Source organism: Gopherus flavomarginatus, chromosome 20 (assembly GCF_025201925.1).
Source record: "Gopherus flavomarginatus isolate rGopFla2 chromosome 20, rGopFla2.mat.asm, whole genome shotgun sequence".
Lineage (NCBI taxonomy): Eukaryota > Metazoa > Chordata > Testudines > Testudinidae > Gopherus > Gopherus flavomarginatus.
Genome location: NC_066636.1, coordinates 19787354 through 19800130, shown reverse-complemented (window position 1 = coordinate 19800130; position 12777 = coordinate 19787354). Strand labels below are relative to the sequence as shown.

Here is a 12777-nt window from a genome sequence, read left to right as displayed (position 1 = left end):
GGCTCCTGTGTAACTGCGTCCACATGAGGGGTTGTACTGGCAAAACTAGACCCGTTAAAAATAATCACGCCTCTAAGACACACCGGGTGTGTGCACGCTACATGCTGGCAATCACAGCCCCACCTCGAGGGGCAGACATAGCTCTCGTTATTCTGGTAGAAACGCTGTTTCTAGAGCCACCCAGGGGTCTGAGTCTCATTGCTTCCCAGGCCTTTTTACCCTGGCATGCCAGAGGGGCCATAAACTGCATGTAAATGACACACCCTCCCTAGGAGCCACTGCATTAACCAACTAGCCAGCTTGCCAACCATCCAGGATGGTCCCAGAGTCTCCAGGAATTAAAGAGTACTCTTTAATTAAAGATTGTCACATGATGAAACCTCCAGGAATACATCCAGCCAAAATTGGTGACCCGAAACTGGTCTGAAGGGGCCTTGGTGTAAATGAGAATCAGGCCCGCGTTTCTCAGCAATTTACTGTAATTTAGAGACTAGTTTTGGAGGGTTTGTTTTCTGCTAAGTGAAATGCTGCTTTTTCCACCTGCCAAAGGCCCCCTGCCTCCTGCAGGTCCAGCGTGAGTGGAGATGGCTAATGTAATGAGCTGAAAGGGGGAGTCAGCCGGCATGCTAATGAAAGGGGGAGAGAAGTGCTGAACTGGGAGGTGTTGCAAACTCGGCTCAGGATGGGGAGGTGATGTGAAGGGGGCCGGGGTGGCTGTGAAGAGGCCACAGGATGCCTTTGGGCCTATGGCCTGGCCTGGATGGCTTTGCCGGGAAGCTGTGTGCCAGGGCCCAGCAGCCAAGGTGCAGATAGAAATGCAGCAGCAGCTGCCTCGCTTGCCCAGCAGAGTGAATGGGGTTTCTCTGACGACTACATAGCTGTTCCTGGGTCAGACAAAGGGCCACCAAGGAGGCACCTTCAGTGGGTAACACCCTGGGAAGATGCCAGTGCTGGCCAGATTCTCAGTGGTGGCTGAAGCTTGGCTGGGCTCCTCTTTCCAGGACACGAGGCCGGGTGCATCTGCCTGGTGGATTGTAGGGACAGGGCCTCTGCAGTGTGGCAATGCTGCCCTGCTGGGGTCTGGGTTGAGTTGGGGGCTCTGGAAAGTGTTGCTCTGTGGGTATCCCATGCCCCTCCTCTACTGCATCCCCCGGGGCCACGCCCAGGTGTTTAACTCAGATCTGCTGCCTATTACAGCACGGCAGCAATGTTGGTGCAGGGTGGGTGCTTGGCCAGGGCCGCCCGGGGGAGGGTGGGGCAATTTGCCCCGGGCCCCACAGGGGCCCCCACAAGAATATAGCATTGCAACTTTTTTTTTATGGAAGGGGCCCCCAAAATTGCTTTGACCCAGGCCCCCTGAATCCTCTGGGCAGCCCTGTGCTTGGCTTCAGCGTGGAATTTGAATCACTTTTTTGGGGGGGTCCATTTGACAGCCCTCCCGGTGCCTGCTGTCACAGGAGTTTATGCACCACCACCCAGCCTCACGCAGACCCTCTCACCCCCGTGCATACAGTCACATGCAGGCGCAAGCCGGCCGAGCTGCACGAAAACTGCTTGCACCTGAACTTCAAAGCAACAAAAGCCAAGAAACTTTGGAGGCGCAGATGGCAAAAGGAAAATGCTGGTGGTCCAAAGCCCCGGGTGGCTCCTGTTGTGGCAGGGAGCCGCTGGGCTGGCACAGCCGCTGCTTTGCTGTCCTCTGGCCCCTGTTCTGCTTCCTGTGCACAGAATTTCTGGGTGACGCTGAGCTAGTAAGCAGGGACTGAGGCGTTCGTTCACTCGATCTGACTCGTTAATTCCCAGATCTATCGCCGAGCCGAGGCCGCACCATCTTTGCTGATAATGCCACAGTTTGACAGCGCCTAATAAGCAGCCAGGGTCTAGTAACCGCCACGGGATGACAATCAGCGAGGGCTGGTTGGGCCTTTGAAGGCAGCAGCTGTGGTTAGAGTTGCTGAGAGGACACGGGCTGGTTGTAGCGTTCTAGGCGTGTCACTGGGCAGGGCAGGGACTCTCATGGGTAAAGCAGGGGCTGGGGAGTCAGGATTCCCCGGTTCTAGGCCCAGTTCGGCCGCTGATTTGCTGCCTCTTTCGTGCTTTAAAGTGGGAGGATCGTTGGCTGGGGTCATTGCACAGGGCTTCGCTCCCTAACAAACCACGCTACAGCCAAGGGCCCTATGGAAACCTTTCTGTAGGAATAATGCACAGGCCCTGAGTCAGCCCCAGCTGCACCCCAGTAACGCCGCTGAAATCGCTGCCCTGGGCCGGGGGCGGCAATATGCGGCTGTAGGTCAGCAGGCTGAGACTGGGGGAAAAGGAGGCGAGAACAGAGGTGGTGACGCAGGCTCCGGAGAGCCGCCTGCAGAGCGGGTGGGGGGCCGAATTAATGCCAATGAATGAGGGGAAGGGAAGTTGCAATGCAGAGCTTGGGGATGGGCTGAGCCTGGAGTGACCAGACAGCAAGCATGAAAAATCAGGACGGATTGGGGGGTAATAGGGGCCCAAATAACAAAAAGCCCCAAATATCGGGACTGTCCTTATAAAACCGGGACATCTGGTCACCCTGGCTGAGCCCCAAACAGCTCATCTCACGTGCACACCCCACCGGCGAAGAGCTGGCCCAGTGACAGTTGCTGGAGAGGCCGTAAATCACTCCAGACGCCCCTGGCTGCTGCCTTATTAAGGGAACAAGGGACACAGAGACACCTCCCTCCAGGCTTCCCCGCCCCGCCCGTACCCCGATGGACTGCAGCATCTCCAAGAGCTGGGAACACGCAGCGTCTTCGGCACAAGTCTGAGAGTTTCCCAGCAGGCCCCCAGCTGCTGTTCATTAGAGGGGGACTCGGCGTCTGGCTGCAGCTGCTGGAGAATCCAGGGTTTGCAGCTGACGCCGGTTGCTTTACCCCCACAGGCCGATCGCAGCTTGGCACGGGGCTGCTCAGTGGCGGAGGGGGGGAATAGGGGACCATTTGAAGAGGTATTAAGGGGGGGGCGTCAGAGGCTGTGGTACTGTGGGCGGCGAGCCTGTTCCCAACTCCTCTCTTTACTTTGCTAATGCGGCTGTTTCGTATTGTACCCGCTGGCCCTCGGGTAGTTAGAGCTGAACAAACCCCTGGGAGCTCCTGGGATTGCTCCCTGCAGGGCTTCGCCTGGCTTAGTCTGGCAAGTCCTCTCTGGCTTCCTGGTTTCTCTCATTGGCTCAGCCGGCTCCCCCTGCACGGGTGTATCTGGCACTTATGAAAGTGATTTAACAGCCCTAGTGCCAGACCCTGGGCAAGCCTGTTCCTTCGGGCTCTGAAAACATCTGTGCTGACCCACAGCCTGCCTGCTAGCCCAGCCCTGGGCTCCTACCCCAGCTCTGCTGGTGCCCTCAATACTGAACTGCAGCCCTGGGCTCCTCCTCTACTTGCGTTGATGCCCCTGCGTCTTGACTCACAGTCCTTCCACCTCGTTATCCCAGCCCTGGGCTCTTCCCTTCCTGGCCCAGTGCACTTCAGTCCTGAGCTGCTAGTCCTGCTTGGGCCAGTCTCGAGCCTCAGTCCTCAAAACTAGGCTCGTAAGTGGTGTATTGGCCTCATGCTGCTGCTCCCTGCCGGGCAGAATCTTGTTCGTTCTCCATCACTGCATCCCCCCAGCACCGTCTCTCTCTCTATATATATATCTATTTACTTCACTTCCTGCCCCCAAGTGCTGCTGTGTTAAACAGCTGCCACATTCCACCCCAGAGGTGGCTGCATCATGTCAGTGGCAGTGTCCACCACGTGCATCCAGTGGTTGGGGACGAAAGGCTCTAGAGAGATTATTCAGCCCGCAGCCCCTGTGGATCACAACTAAAGCCTGGAAGGAGGAATTACAAGGCCCTTCCCGTTTGGCAGCGAGCGCCTGTGATGAACCAATAAATCCAGATCTGTGGCAGGATTAATCACCCATGCCGGGGAAAGGAGTGAGAGTCTGAATGGTGGAGACTCCGCTCCTGTGCTGCCTTTCTGAGCACAGAACAATGCCGGCCGAGCCACGGACTCACAGATTGACAAAGGGAACCAACCTAGCGGGCATTCTTCCCACCTCTCACCAATGGCCCTACTGGTTCCTCTCCAGCCTGGAGATTTCCCTTGAGAAACTACCCTGGGAAGCAGGTGCTTCAGTGCAGGGGATTCAGTTCAGGATGCCCTACACCAGACAGTCACACGCTCCTCTGTCCAGCAAGGAGAACAAAATTCTCCTAAAAGCAGTCCCAACAGGGCCCTCCAGGACTTTGTTCTCATCTGCCTTCCCCTGTTAGCGAGGTGGCTGTGCCGCAGGCTGAAATTCACTGTACATACCTTCCTGGGAGGACGTTTAGAGCGGAGGGCTTGGCAATCCAGCAGACAAAGAGAGAGTGAGATTTGGTGTCTGGAAATTGAAACTAGACAAATTCAGGCTGGATGTGCAGGACAAACCTTTAAGGGCTGAGGGGGGTTAATGATCGGAACAATTTACCCAGGGAGATGGCGGATTCTCCATTGCACAGAGTGTCGCTCAAGGCTGGGTGTCTCTTTCTGAAAGATACACACTGGCTCAAGCAGAAGCAAAGGGCTTGATGCAGGAATCACTGAGTGTGATGCTCTGGCCTGGGCTAGGTAGGAGGTCAGAGTAGACGATCACCATGGTCCTTTCAGCCTTTGAAAATCTGATGGTGACATTTCTGGCCTCTTTGAAATCATGGCAAAACTCCCATTGACTTCCAGGGGTCCAGGAGGTCATCCTACGGCGTCATTGCATTTAGCTGTGCTGGAGGAGGGTTATTTATTTATTTCGCGCTGGGTGTGATCCTGGAGGGCCCGACTCTTTGCCTGGCCTGCCCGTTGTGCAGTCGTCTTACACCAAAGCGAGTGCAAAAGTGCAACCAGCAGTGCTGTACGCCCTCCTGCGAACACCTGCTCCGTGGAGAACTGTGCCCGTTCCCGTTGACGTGCTGCAAGACGTGCACAGCGCTGGAGCAAACGGCATCAAAAGTAGCGATGGGGTTTGCATGGTGCAAATAGCCCCGCACCTAGCAGCCTGGGAATTGTTCATGAGGAAAGCCCAGCAGAGGCAGGAGCAGGTGGCGTCTATTGTTTTGTTTTCTAAAGAAGCGGGGGTCCCTCTGCGACTTGGTTACTAGCTGCTGCAACCAAGATTGATTTTTTTTTCCAATTCCCATCAGCTCAATCCTTGCAAAAGAGGGGGACTGGGACTGGGACATGCATCTTTCTGCTCCAGCGAATGGCTTGTAGACTAGACCAGGTTGGAACTGGCCAAAGGTGCCTTTTAGTAGCCTGTCTTTGATGGGTGATTGTCTGCTGGGAGATGGACTGAGACCCAACAGCCCTAGGAGGGAATGGGGACTGAATTGTTCGCTTCACCCTAGAGCTGGGCCATGCAGAGTAAACCACTGGGATGTATGGGCAAGGTCCCCCATCTCTGCCTGGGAGATGAACTTGTTCTGGTGCAGCCAGGCAGCCTTCACTCTTTAGCTCTTTAGCTGTGGAGGTCCTCAGTCTGTTGGTCAAACCAAGAGAGGACTCACCCCGTCCAAGTCAGTCTAGCTGCTCGACACCTTTCTAGGCTCTCCCCGTGCCTCAGTTTCTGTAACAGGTACAACAGCGAGCGAGCTCAGTGGGAGAGGAAGAGGGCGGGAAGGATTCGATCACAGCTCGCAGCCTGGAGACAAATGCAAAGTATCCTGTCCTTAGAAAGAGAAATACACTCCCAGCTGTGCTGGGGCCTCTGCTGGCGCTGGCCCAGCACAGATCACAAGCCCAGTCTCTGTTGTTTCTGTTCACCTGGTTTTGAACAGCGATTTGTTTTGCCCGCAGGGGAGGGCTATGTCATGGTGCACTGGGCTGACTGCCTGAGGCCTAGGGGAAGGGTCTGGGTTCCCTGGAGGAGGGTTTCCAGGTGAGACAGCCGGAGAGCCAAGGCTTGAATGGTCCATGTCTGCTTTGGATTAAACCGAGCTGCTTGTTTACCATGACACTTAAATCAGAAAGGAGGCCACCTTACACGTATTAGCGCTAATCTAAGCTTGTGCAAAGTGGGGCGGGGGGCGTTCTGATCCCACGGGCTGTTATTACTCTTCAGCAGTGGAAGGTGGGAGAATCTGGATCAAATATATGCGTGGGGGATGGGTCTGGCAGATTTCCCAGCAGGCTTGTTTAACCCCCAAAAGCCTGCAGTTGCCAGCCCCTGGAAAGGAGATTGCATACCCAAGTGCAGAGGAAGGAAGCTGCCTATAGCTGGGTGCAGCTTCAGACGGGTCACTACACCACTGCAAGCAACACCAGTGAATCCCCCGCAACAAATCCTCTGTGGTCACTTCAGGCAATGCAGCTCTTTGCTATGGAGTGGAGCTGCCCACTCCGGTTGTGGCCTCCTTGCTGAATCTAATCTAGCCAAGACATCTTGCTTCATTACATCTGTCTGCCTCGCTACTGGCTCCAGCAATGTGGGTACCCCCTGCCTTTGAGCTGCACGGGCTGATAACACCGGGGGTTCTTGCTGTGCAGAATGGCTTAGTAAGCAGCATAGACTCCCTAGATGCAATACCCTCAACAAGGCCAGGGGATCAAAATCGTGCGGCTCCCCGTTGTTACTAAAACAGTGATATGGGAGAAAGGTGCCGACTGTAACCCAGAAGGTGAACAGGGAGGTGACACTGTGGGAGCTCGAACCTCTTCCAGTGTGTCTTGGAGCCGTTTCACAACATATGTATGTCCGCCCAATAGCTTCTTAGGTGGGTGGAGAAGGTCCAGGATCTGAATGTCCTCACTTTGGGGAATTAAACCAGACAGTTATGAATTCAAACACCATAAGAATGGCCATAGTGGGTCAGACTAGTGGCCCATCCAACCCTGTATCCTCTCTTCTGACAGTAGCCTGTGCTAGATGCCTCAGAGGGAATGAACAGAACAGGGCAATTATCAAGTGATCCATCCCTTGTCAGCCAGTCCCAGCTTTTGGAGTTGGAGGTTTTGGGACACCCAGACCATGGAGTTGCATCCCTGACCATCTTGGCTAATAGCCTTTGATGGACCTGTCCTCCCAGGAACTTACCTATTTATTTTTTTTAACCCAGTTATACTTTAGGCCTTCACAACATCCCCTGGCAAGGAGTTCCACAGGTTGACTGTGCATTGTGTGAAGAAATATTTCCTTATGTTTGTTTTTAAATCTGATGCCTATTCATTTCATTGGGTGACCCCTGGTTCTTGTGTTATGTGAAGGGTAAATAACACTTTTTCTTCACACTATTTGATTGTATAGATCTCTGTCATATCCTCTCTTACTTATCTCATTTCTAAGCTGAACAGTCTCAATCTTTTCCATTACTCCTCAGATGGAAGCTGTCCCATACCCCTAGTCATTCTGTTTCCCTTCTCTGAACTTTTCCAATTCTAATATAGATTTTTTGGAGATGGGACGACCAGAACTGCCCGCAGTATTCAAGGTGTGGGTGTATAGTGGATTTATATAGTGGCATGATGATATTTTCTCTCTTATTATCTATCCCTTTCCTAATGGTTCCTAACAGTGTTTGCTTTTCCCCTGCTGCTGCACACAGAGTGGATGTGTTCAGAGAAGTATCCATAATGACTCCACCATCTCTTTGAGCGGTAGCTGCTCATTTAGATCCCATCACTCTGTATGGAGAGCTGGGATTAGGTTTTCCAAATGTGCATTACTTTGTACTTAGCAATGCTAAATTTTATCTGCCAATTGGTGCCCACTCCCCCCGTTTAGTGGGCTCTCTTTGTAACCCTTTGCCGTCAGCTTTGGGCTTATCTTGAGTCATTTTGTATCGTCTGCAAATTTTGCCACGTCCCTGTTAGCCCTCTTAACACCCTCACCATGCCATGATAAGTGAATAACTCCTCAGACACTCTGTGCAGTAGCTAAGAGCCGTTCTCTCTGGTTTACAAGGTGGGGACAGTTTGCTACAGACATGCTTGAGGTCATGCAGCAGCTTGATAACAGAGCTGGGAATAGAACCCAGGTTCCCACTTCCGGTCCCTAACCCACGCCCCTCTCAAAGCTGGGAACAGAACCCAGGAGTCTGGACTCCTGCTTCCCTGGTCTAACTGCTAGACCATTCCCCAGCTCCCAGGAGTCCAGCTTCCCAGTTCTAGCCTCTAGCTCATTCCCCTCCTAGAGCTGGGAACAGACCCCAGGAGTCCTGAACTCCAGTTCCCTCTTCCAAGCCCTAGAGCACACTGCTCTGCACAAAGATTTCCAGCGCCTGAATACCAAGAAACTTCCCCAGGATTCCCTTGTGGACAGGGGCAGATCCAAGCTTGCATCAGTTGGACTCTACCTTCCACTGGCTGCAAAGAGAAATCGGACCATCCAAGGGAAGCTGTTGGAAAACAGATACCGCTGCTGGGTTACAGCTGACAGTCTCTGCTAGGCCAGGGCAATGGATGGTCTGGCAGCTCCTGAACTGACAGCAGACAGAAGAGCAAGGGACATCATCATGGGATCTCCTTTGGCACTAGCCGCCAGTGGGCTCCTTTCTGGTTCCAACATGGTGCATTAGCTACTCCCCAGAATGCAACATGCTTGAGCTGGCATCTCAACCTCACAGCTGGAGCTTCCTTTAGGAACCACGTAGCAGAACCAGAGCAGGGGCCTGCCTGGCTCTCAAGGCCTGAAGTTAGCATGTTCCAACCCTCCCCGCTACCCCCTCAAGACCAAGAGATCGAAAGAGGTCACAGCCCGAGGGGACAAGGGATGGCAGGTTTTTGCTGGGCAGGATGGTCATGACAAAGCAGCTACATTTCCTGTGCGGACGTTCCCATATCGTGGGCTTCACACAGTGGCTGAGTCACTGGAAAGCCTCAGGTTAACTTAGAAGGATCTCAGAGGCTCGCTCCTATGAAAAGAGGCAGGACTGCAAGGCCTGGCTGCAGGCAAGTAGGACCCAGGGCCTCAATTTCCCATCCCAGGGGCTAGCCCCAGCCCCGCCGCGGCACTCACAGCGTTAAGGATTTTGGCCTGGGTGTCTGGAGGGGAAGGAGTTGGAGCCTTGGAACTCTGTTCCCAACCCACTCAGAGTTCAGTTTCTTCCCCTGAGCCCAGCCTAAGGCTGCAGGATGCGGCCCGGAGAAGAAGCTTTTGGCATCTTCCAGCACCGGAGGCATAAGCCAGGCGTAAACAGGGAGGTGGCAGTCCTGTCCCAGCATAGGCCCCACTGCCCAGCTGTCAGACTCACAGGGTCAGGCTGCTGTGATCCACTGGCCAGAATGGAGTCATCACACAATTCTACAAATAGGGAAACTGAGGCACAGAAGCAACTCTTCATTTGAGGTCACAGAGCCAGTGTCGAGACCAAAGTTAGCACTCAATATAGCCTGGCTGCCTGCCCTATGATCAGGACTCTGGCATGTTCCTCTCCCCCATCTGCCCCGGGGATCTAATTCAGGCTACTCTTCCCAAACCATCACAAAACCAAATCCGTCATTTCTGCCAGAAAACCGAATTTTATTTTTATTAGTGTCACACAAACTTTTCCCAATCACAACACGGGAACAGAAAGGGGGAAGGAGTACAGGGCCTGTGCTGCTCTCTTCCCCCATGGACGCAGGGGCTCGAGAACGGGGCCAGGCAGGAAAGTAGCTAGTTTGGTGGAAATTATAAAAGGTGGGGTGGGGGAGGTGAGAGGACAAATATCTGGAATCATTTAAAATATAAGAGCTGGTCAGAGTGGGACGTTTAATGAACTTCCAAACATACAGGCCCAGACCCTGAAAGTTATCGGTGAGGAGCTGGGCTGCAGACAATTAAATAGAGCCAGAGGCTGCAAGAGCCCATCCAGCCTTTACCTGGAGGGACCAACAGACGCAGGAAACTGGAGATTCTGGGCAGGCCAGTTATGGTTACGAAGAGACATGGAAGTAGCTGGGTTTTCAAAGGCACCGGGCACCCAGAGGTAACATTTTCCCGGGATCTACGATTCCGCCACCTTCCTGCGGTTCATTCCACCGCGCCCCATTAAAGAGCTGAGCAGGAAGGTAACGCCGAGGATGCTGGGACTTCGGGCACAGCACAGCGCATCGAGTCAGAGGCCATCTTGCATGTCGTCCGGCTGCAGGACGGATCGTGGGAGCACCCAGCGCTGCTCCGCCGCCGCCTGGTCAGTCTGTGGGAGCTCCAGATGGGAAGCGGCAGCGGCCCCCTGCATTCATCGCCTGCTGCTCGCTCTCGCTGTAACGTGAGAGCTCTCGGCGCCCCGGCCGCGGAACCCAGAGGCTGAAATTTCCTCGAGGAAGCTGCCAAGCAGATAGTCAAAGTTAGTGGAGCCCAGAGCCAGTGTTTCATTCTCCAGGCAGACAGCACCTGGTGTTGAGCCTTCCATACAAGCAGTGAGCGCTCTGCAAGCTCTGAGTCTGTATCTACTCTCAGTACCCCGGGATGTCCCCACCTTGCATCTGGAGAAACTGAGGCACAGAGGGTGGCTGGGACTTGCCCAAGGGAGTCTGCAGCAGAACAAGGGATAGAAGCCAGGAGTCCCAGCCTCCTACTGTCATGCTCAGTCCCCCAGACAATGCCCCACCTCACTAGCCGGTTTCCTCCAGACGTGCTGCTTCCTCTCCAACGTGGGGGCATAGAAGAGCCAGGTCAGTGGGCGGAAGGAGGAGAACAGGTGGGCATTGGCAGCTGCTCAAGGTTTGTCTTCACTGCGGAATGCACCCAAGTCTGGGCTTTCCAAGCCCGCCTGCGAGCGCCTATGCTACTCGTGCATCCCTGGGGCCTGCAGGGACACAGGTTTGGCTCTAGGATTTCTGGGGGTGTCAGAGAGGAGTTATGCAGGGGGAGATCATAGCAGCTTTCTTCCCTCTCCTATAATGTGCCTTGGGGATTCAACCCCAGAGACAATGAAGTGCAGAATGGGGGTGAGGGTGCACACACTGCCCACCTGCTTGCACACACCAAGTCCCATGCCAGGCCTGGGGACTGACTGCACTGATGACCAGCCCGCAGAGCAGAACTGACTGATGCTTTCACTCAGCCCAGCTGTTCAGAATTAAAGCAGCAGGACCCTCCTGCTCCTCCTCCCAGAGGCAGGCTCAGGTCTCCCTCCTCCCCCAGGCAATGAACCACAGCACTGCCTGATCAAGGCAGCGTTGACTTGTCTTCTCGGCACTGCCCCTGCTCTCCCTTGCCAGTCTCCACTCGCTCAAAAAGCCAGGAAGCCACTTGCTCTGGCTTTTCCCGAGCAGCTACTGGAGCAGGAAGAGGCGAGGGTTGTAACCTCCGGCTAATGCTTCCTTGACATTTCACGCTAGGGGCTGGCGGGGTTCCTGCGAGGCGGTCGTCCCTCTGGCTGCCTGGGCCACTGCTTCTCGGCTCACTTACCAGCCACCCAGCCAGACTTGGACACAATGCCAGGGTCTCTCTACTTCCCGAGCATTCACAAGTCTATGTGGTCAATTGAGAGATCACTGGTTTAGATTTAAATCGTGTCCAGACCCTTGGGAGCTCTGACAATTAATTCAACTGCAAGTCCCATTAGACAGAAGGCTCCAATTTAGCAAAGGGTTTAAGTACTTTCCTAGTTGGAAAAGCACGTACAGATGGGATTGCCAGGGGAGCTTAAGAGAGTTTAGATTCCAAGTTCAGCTGAGTGCCTAAATCTCTTAGGCAATGTTAAAAAGCCCCAGACTTAAGTACACACTTAACTTTAAACATGTGCTGAAGTGCCGGTGAAGCCAGTGAGACATCAACAGGCACCTGAGTGCCTCCAGAATTCAGAACCATGAAGCCAGGCTCATTAAGTGATCACATGCAGATGAGTAATTAACAAACCTGGCCATAAATCAAAACCCTTTCCATCCCCACCCCCCCAACACAGCCTTCACCCAAACCCTGCCAAACAAAAAGCTTAGGGAGCGCACCCTCATTACTGCGTGCCCAGATATCACGATGACAGCGTAAGAATTTACACGGAGCAGAGTCTGCAGATCAGTGACCCTCTCCTTGGAGAACCTACCTGCCAGAGGCCAGCTCCCGTGAAACGCACATGGTTGGCAGACACCCCCTCTCCCCCAAAGCAATCTCTGGGAAAGGAGCTTGCGAAGCGAAGGCTGGGGCAGCGTGTTAGTATAATAATCTTCTGGGGAGATGGCAGCTCCCCCTGAGCGCGTGAATTCAGGACTCTTGGGTTCTACTCCTGTCCATGGCTTCCTCTGTCTGTCTCTCAACCCGCCGAACTGCACAGCCGGGGATAAAAGCTGCCCCTTTGCAGGTTGCAGAAAGCTGGATTTTCTGAAGTGCTTGGTAATAGCCCAACTCGGCCCCATAGAGGTCCAGGATAAAACTCTCAGTGGTTGGACAGGAGCAGAGTTGGGGCAAGGTGGAGCACTTTTAAGAGTCCCGCTCTGAATGCCTGCAAAGCGCTGGGAGAGCTCGTCGTGGGCAGGGCGGTACAGATGGAATTCACTGTTATCAAGCAAGGCGAGGCGTTACTGGTGATCAGTGTTTGCCATAGTGCCTAGTGTTCCCAGCTGAGATCAGGCCCCATTGGGCTGGGTGCTGCTTCGAGGATTTGGCAGTTTCACCTCTTCTGTGATCAGATGGTCTGAAAAGGCTGGGGTTATCCAAACCCTGAAACGCGCCCCTGCTGCCAGTGTAAAGGTTTGCTCCTGCTGGGAATATGGAGTCACTTAGCAGCTGGGAGAGGACAATAGTTCGAAGAGGAGGTTGCAGAGGGGGGTGTTAGTGGGTGTGGGTGTGTTAGCAGGAGAAGCAGGGATGTGTGAA

General features: G+C 54.0%; 1 protein-coding gene across 1 annotated transcript in view; it reads right to left on the bottom strand.

Moving 5' to 3' along the window:
• Positions 1-9477: 9477 nt before the first annotated feature.
• Positions 9478-12777, bottom strand: part of VPS45 (vacuolar protein sorting 45 homolog) — a 37131-nt gene continuing 33831 nt past the window's right edge. Inside the window, exon 12 of the mRNA XM_050930704.1 lies at positions 9478-10286. Coding sequence (XP_050786661.1) covers positions 10199-10286 — 88 coding nt within the window. The 3' untranslated portion in view covers positions 9478-10198. The remainder of the gene's footprint in view (positions 10287-12777) is intronic.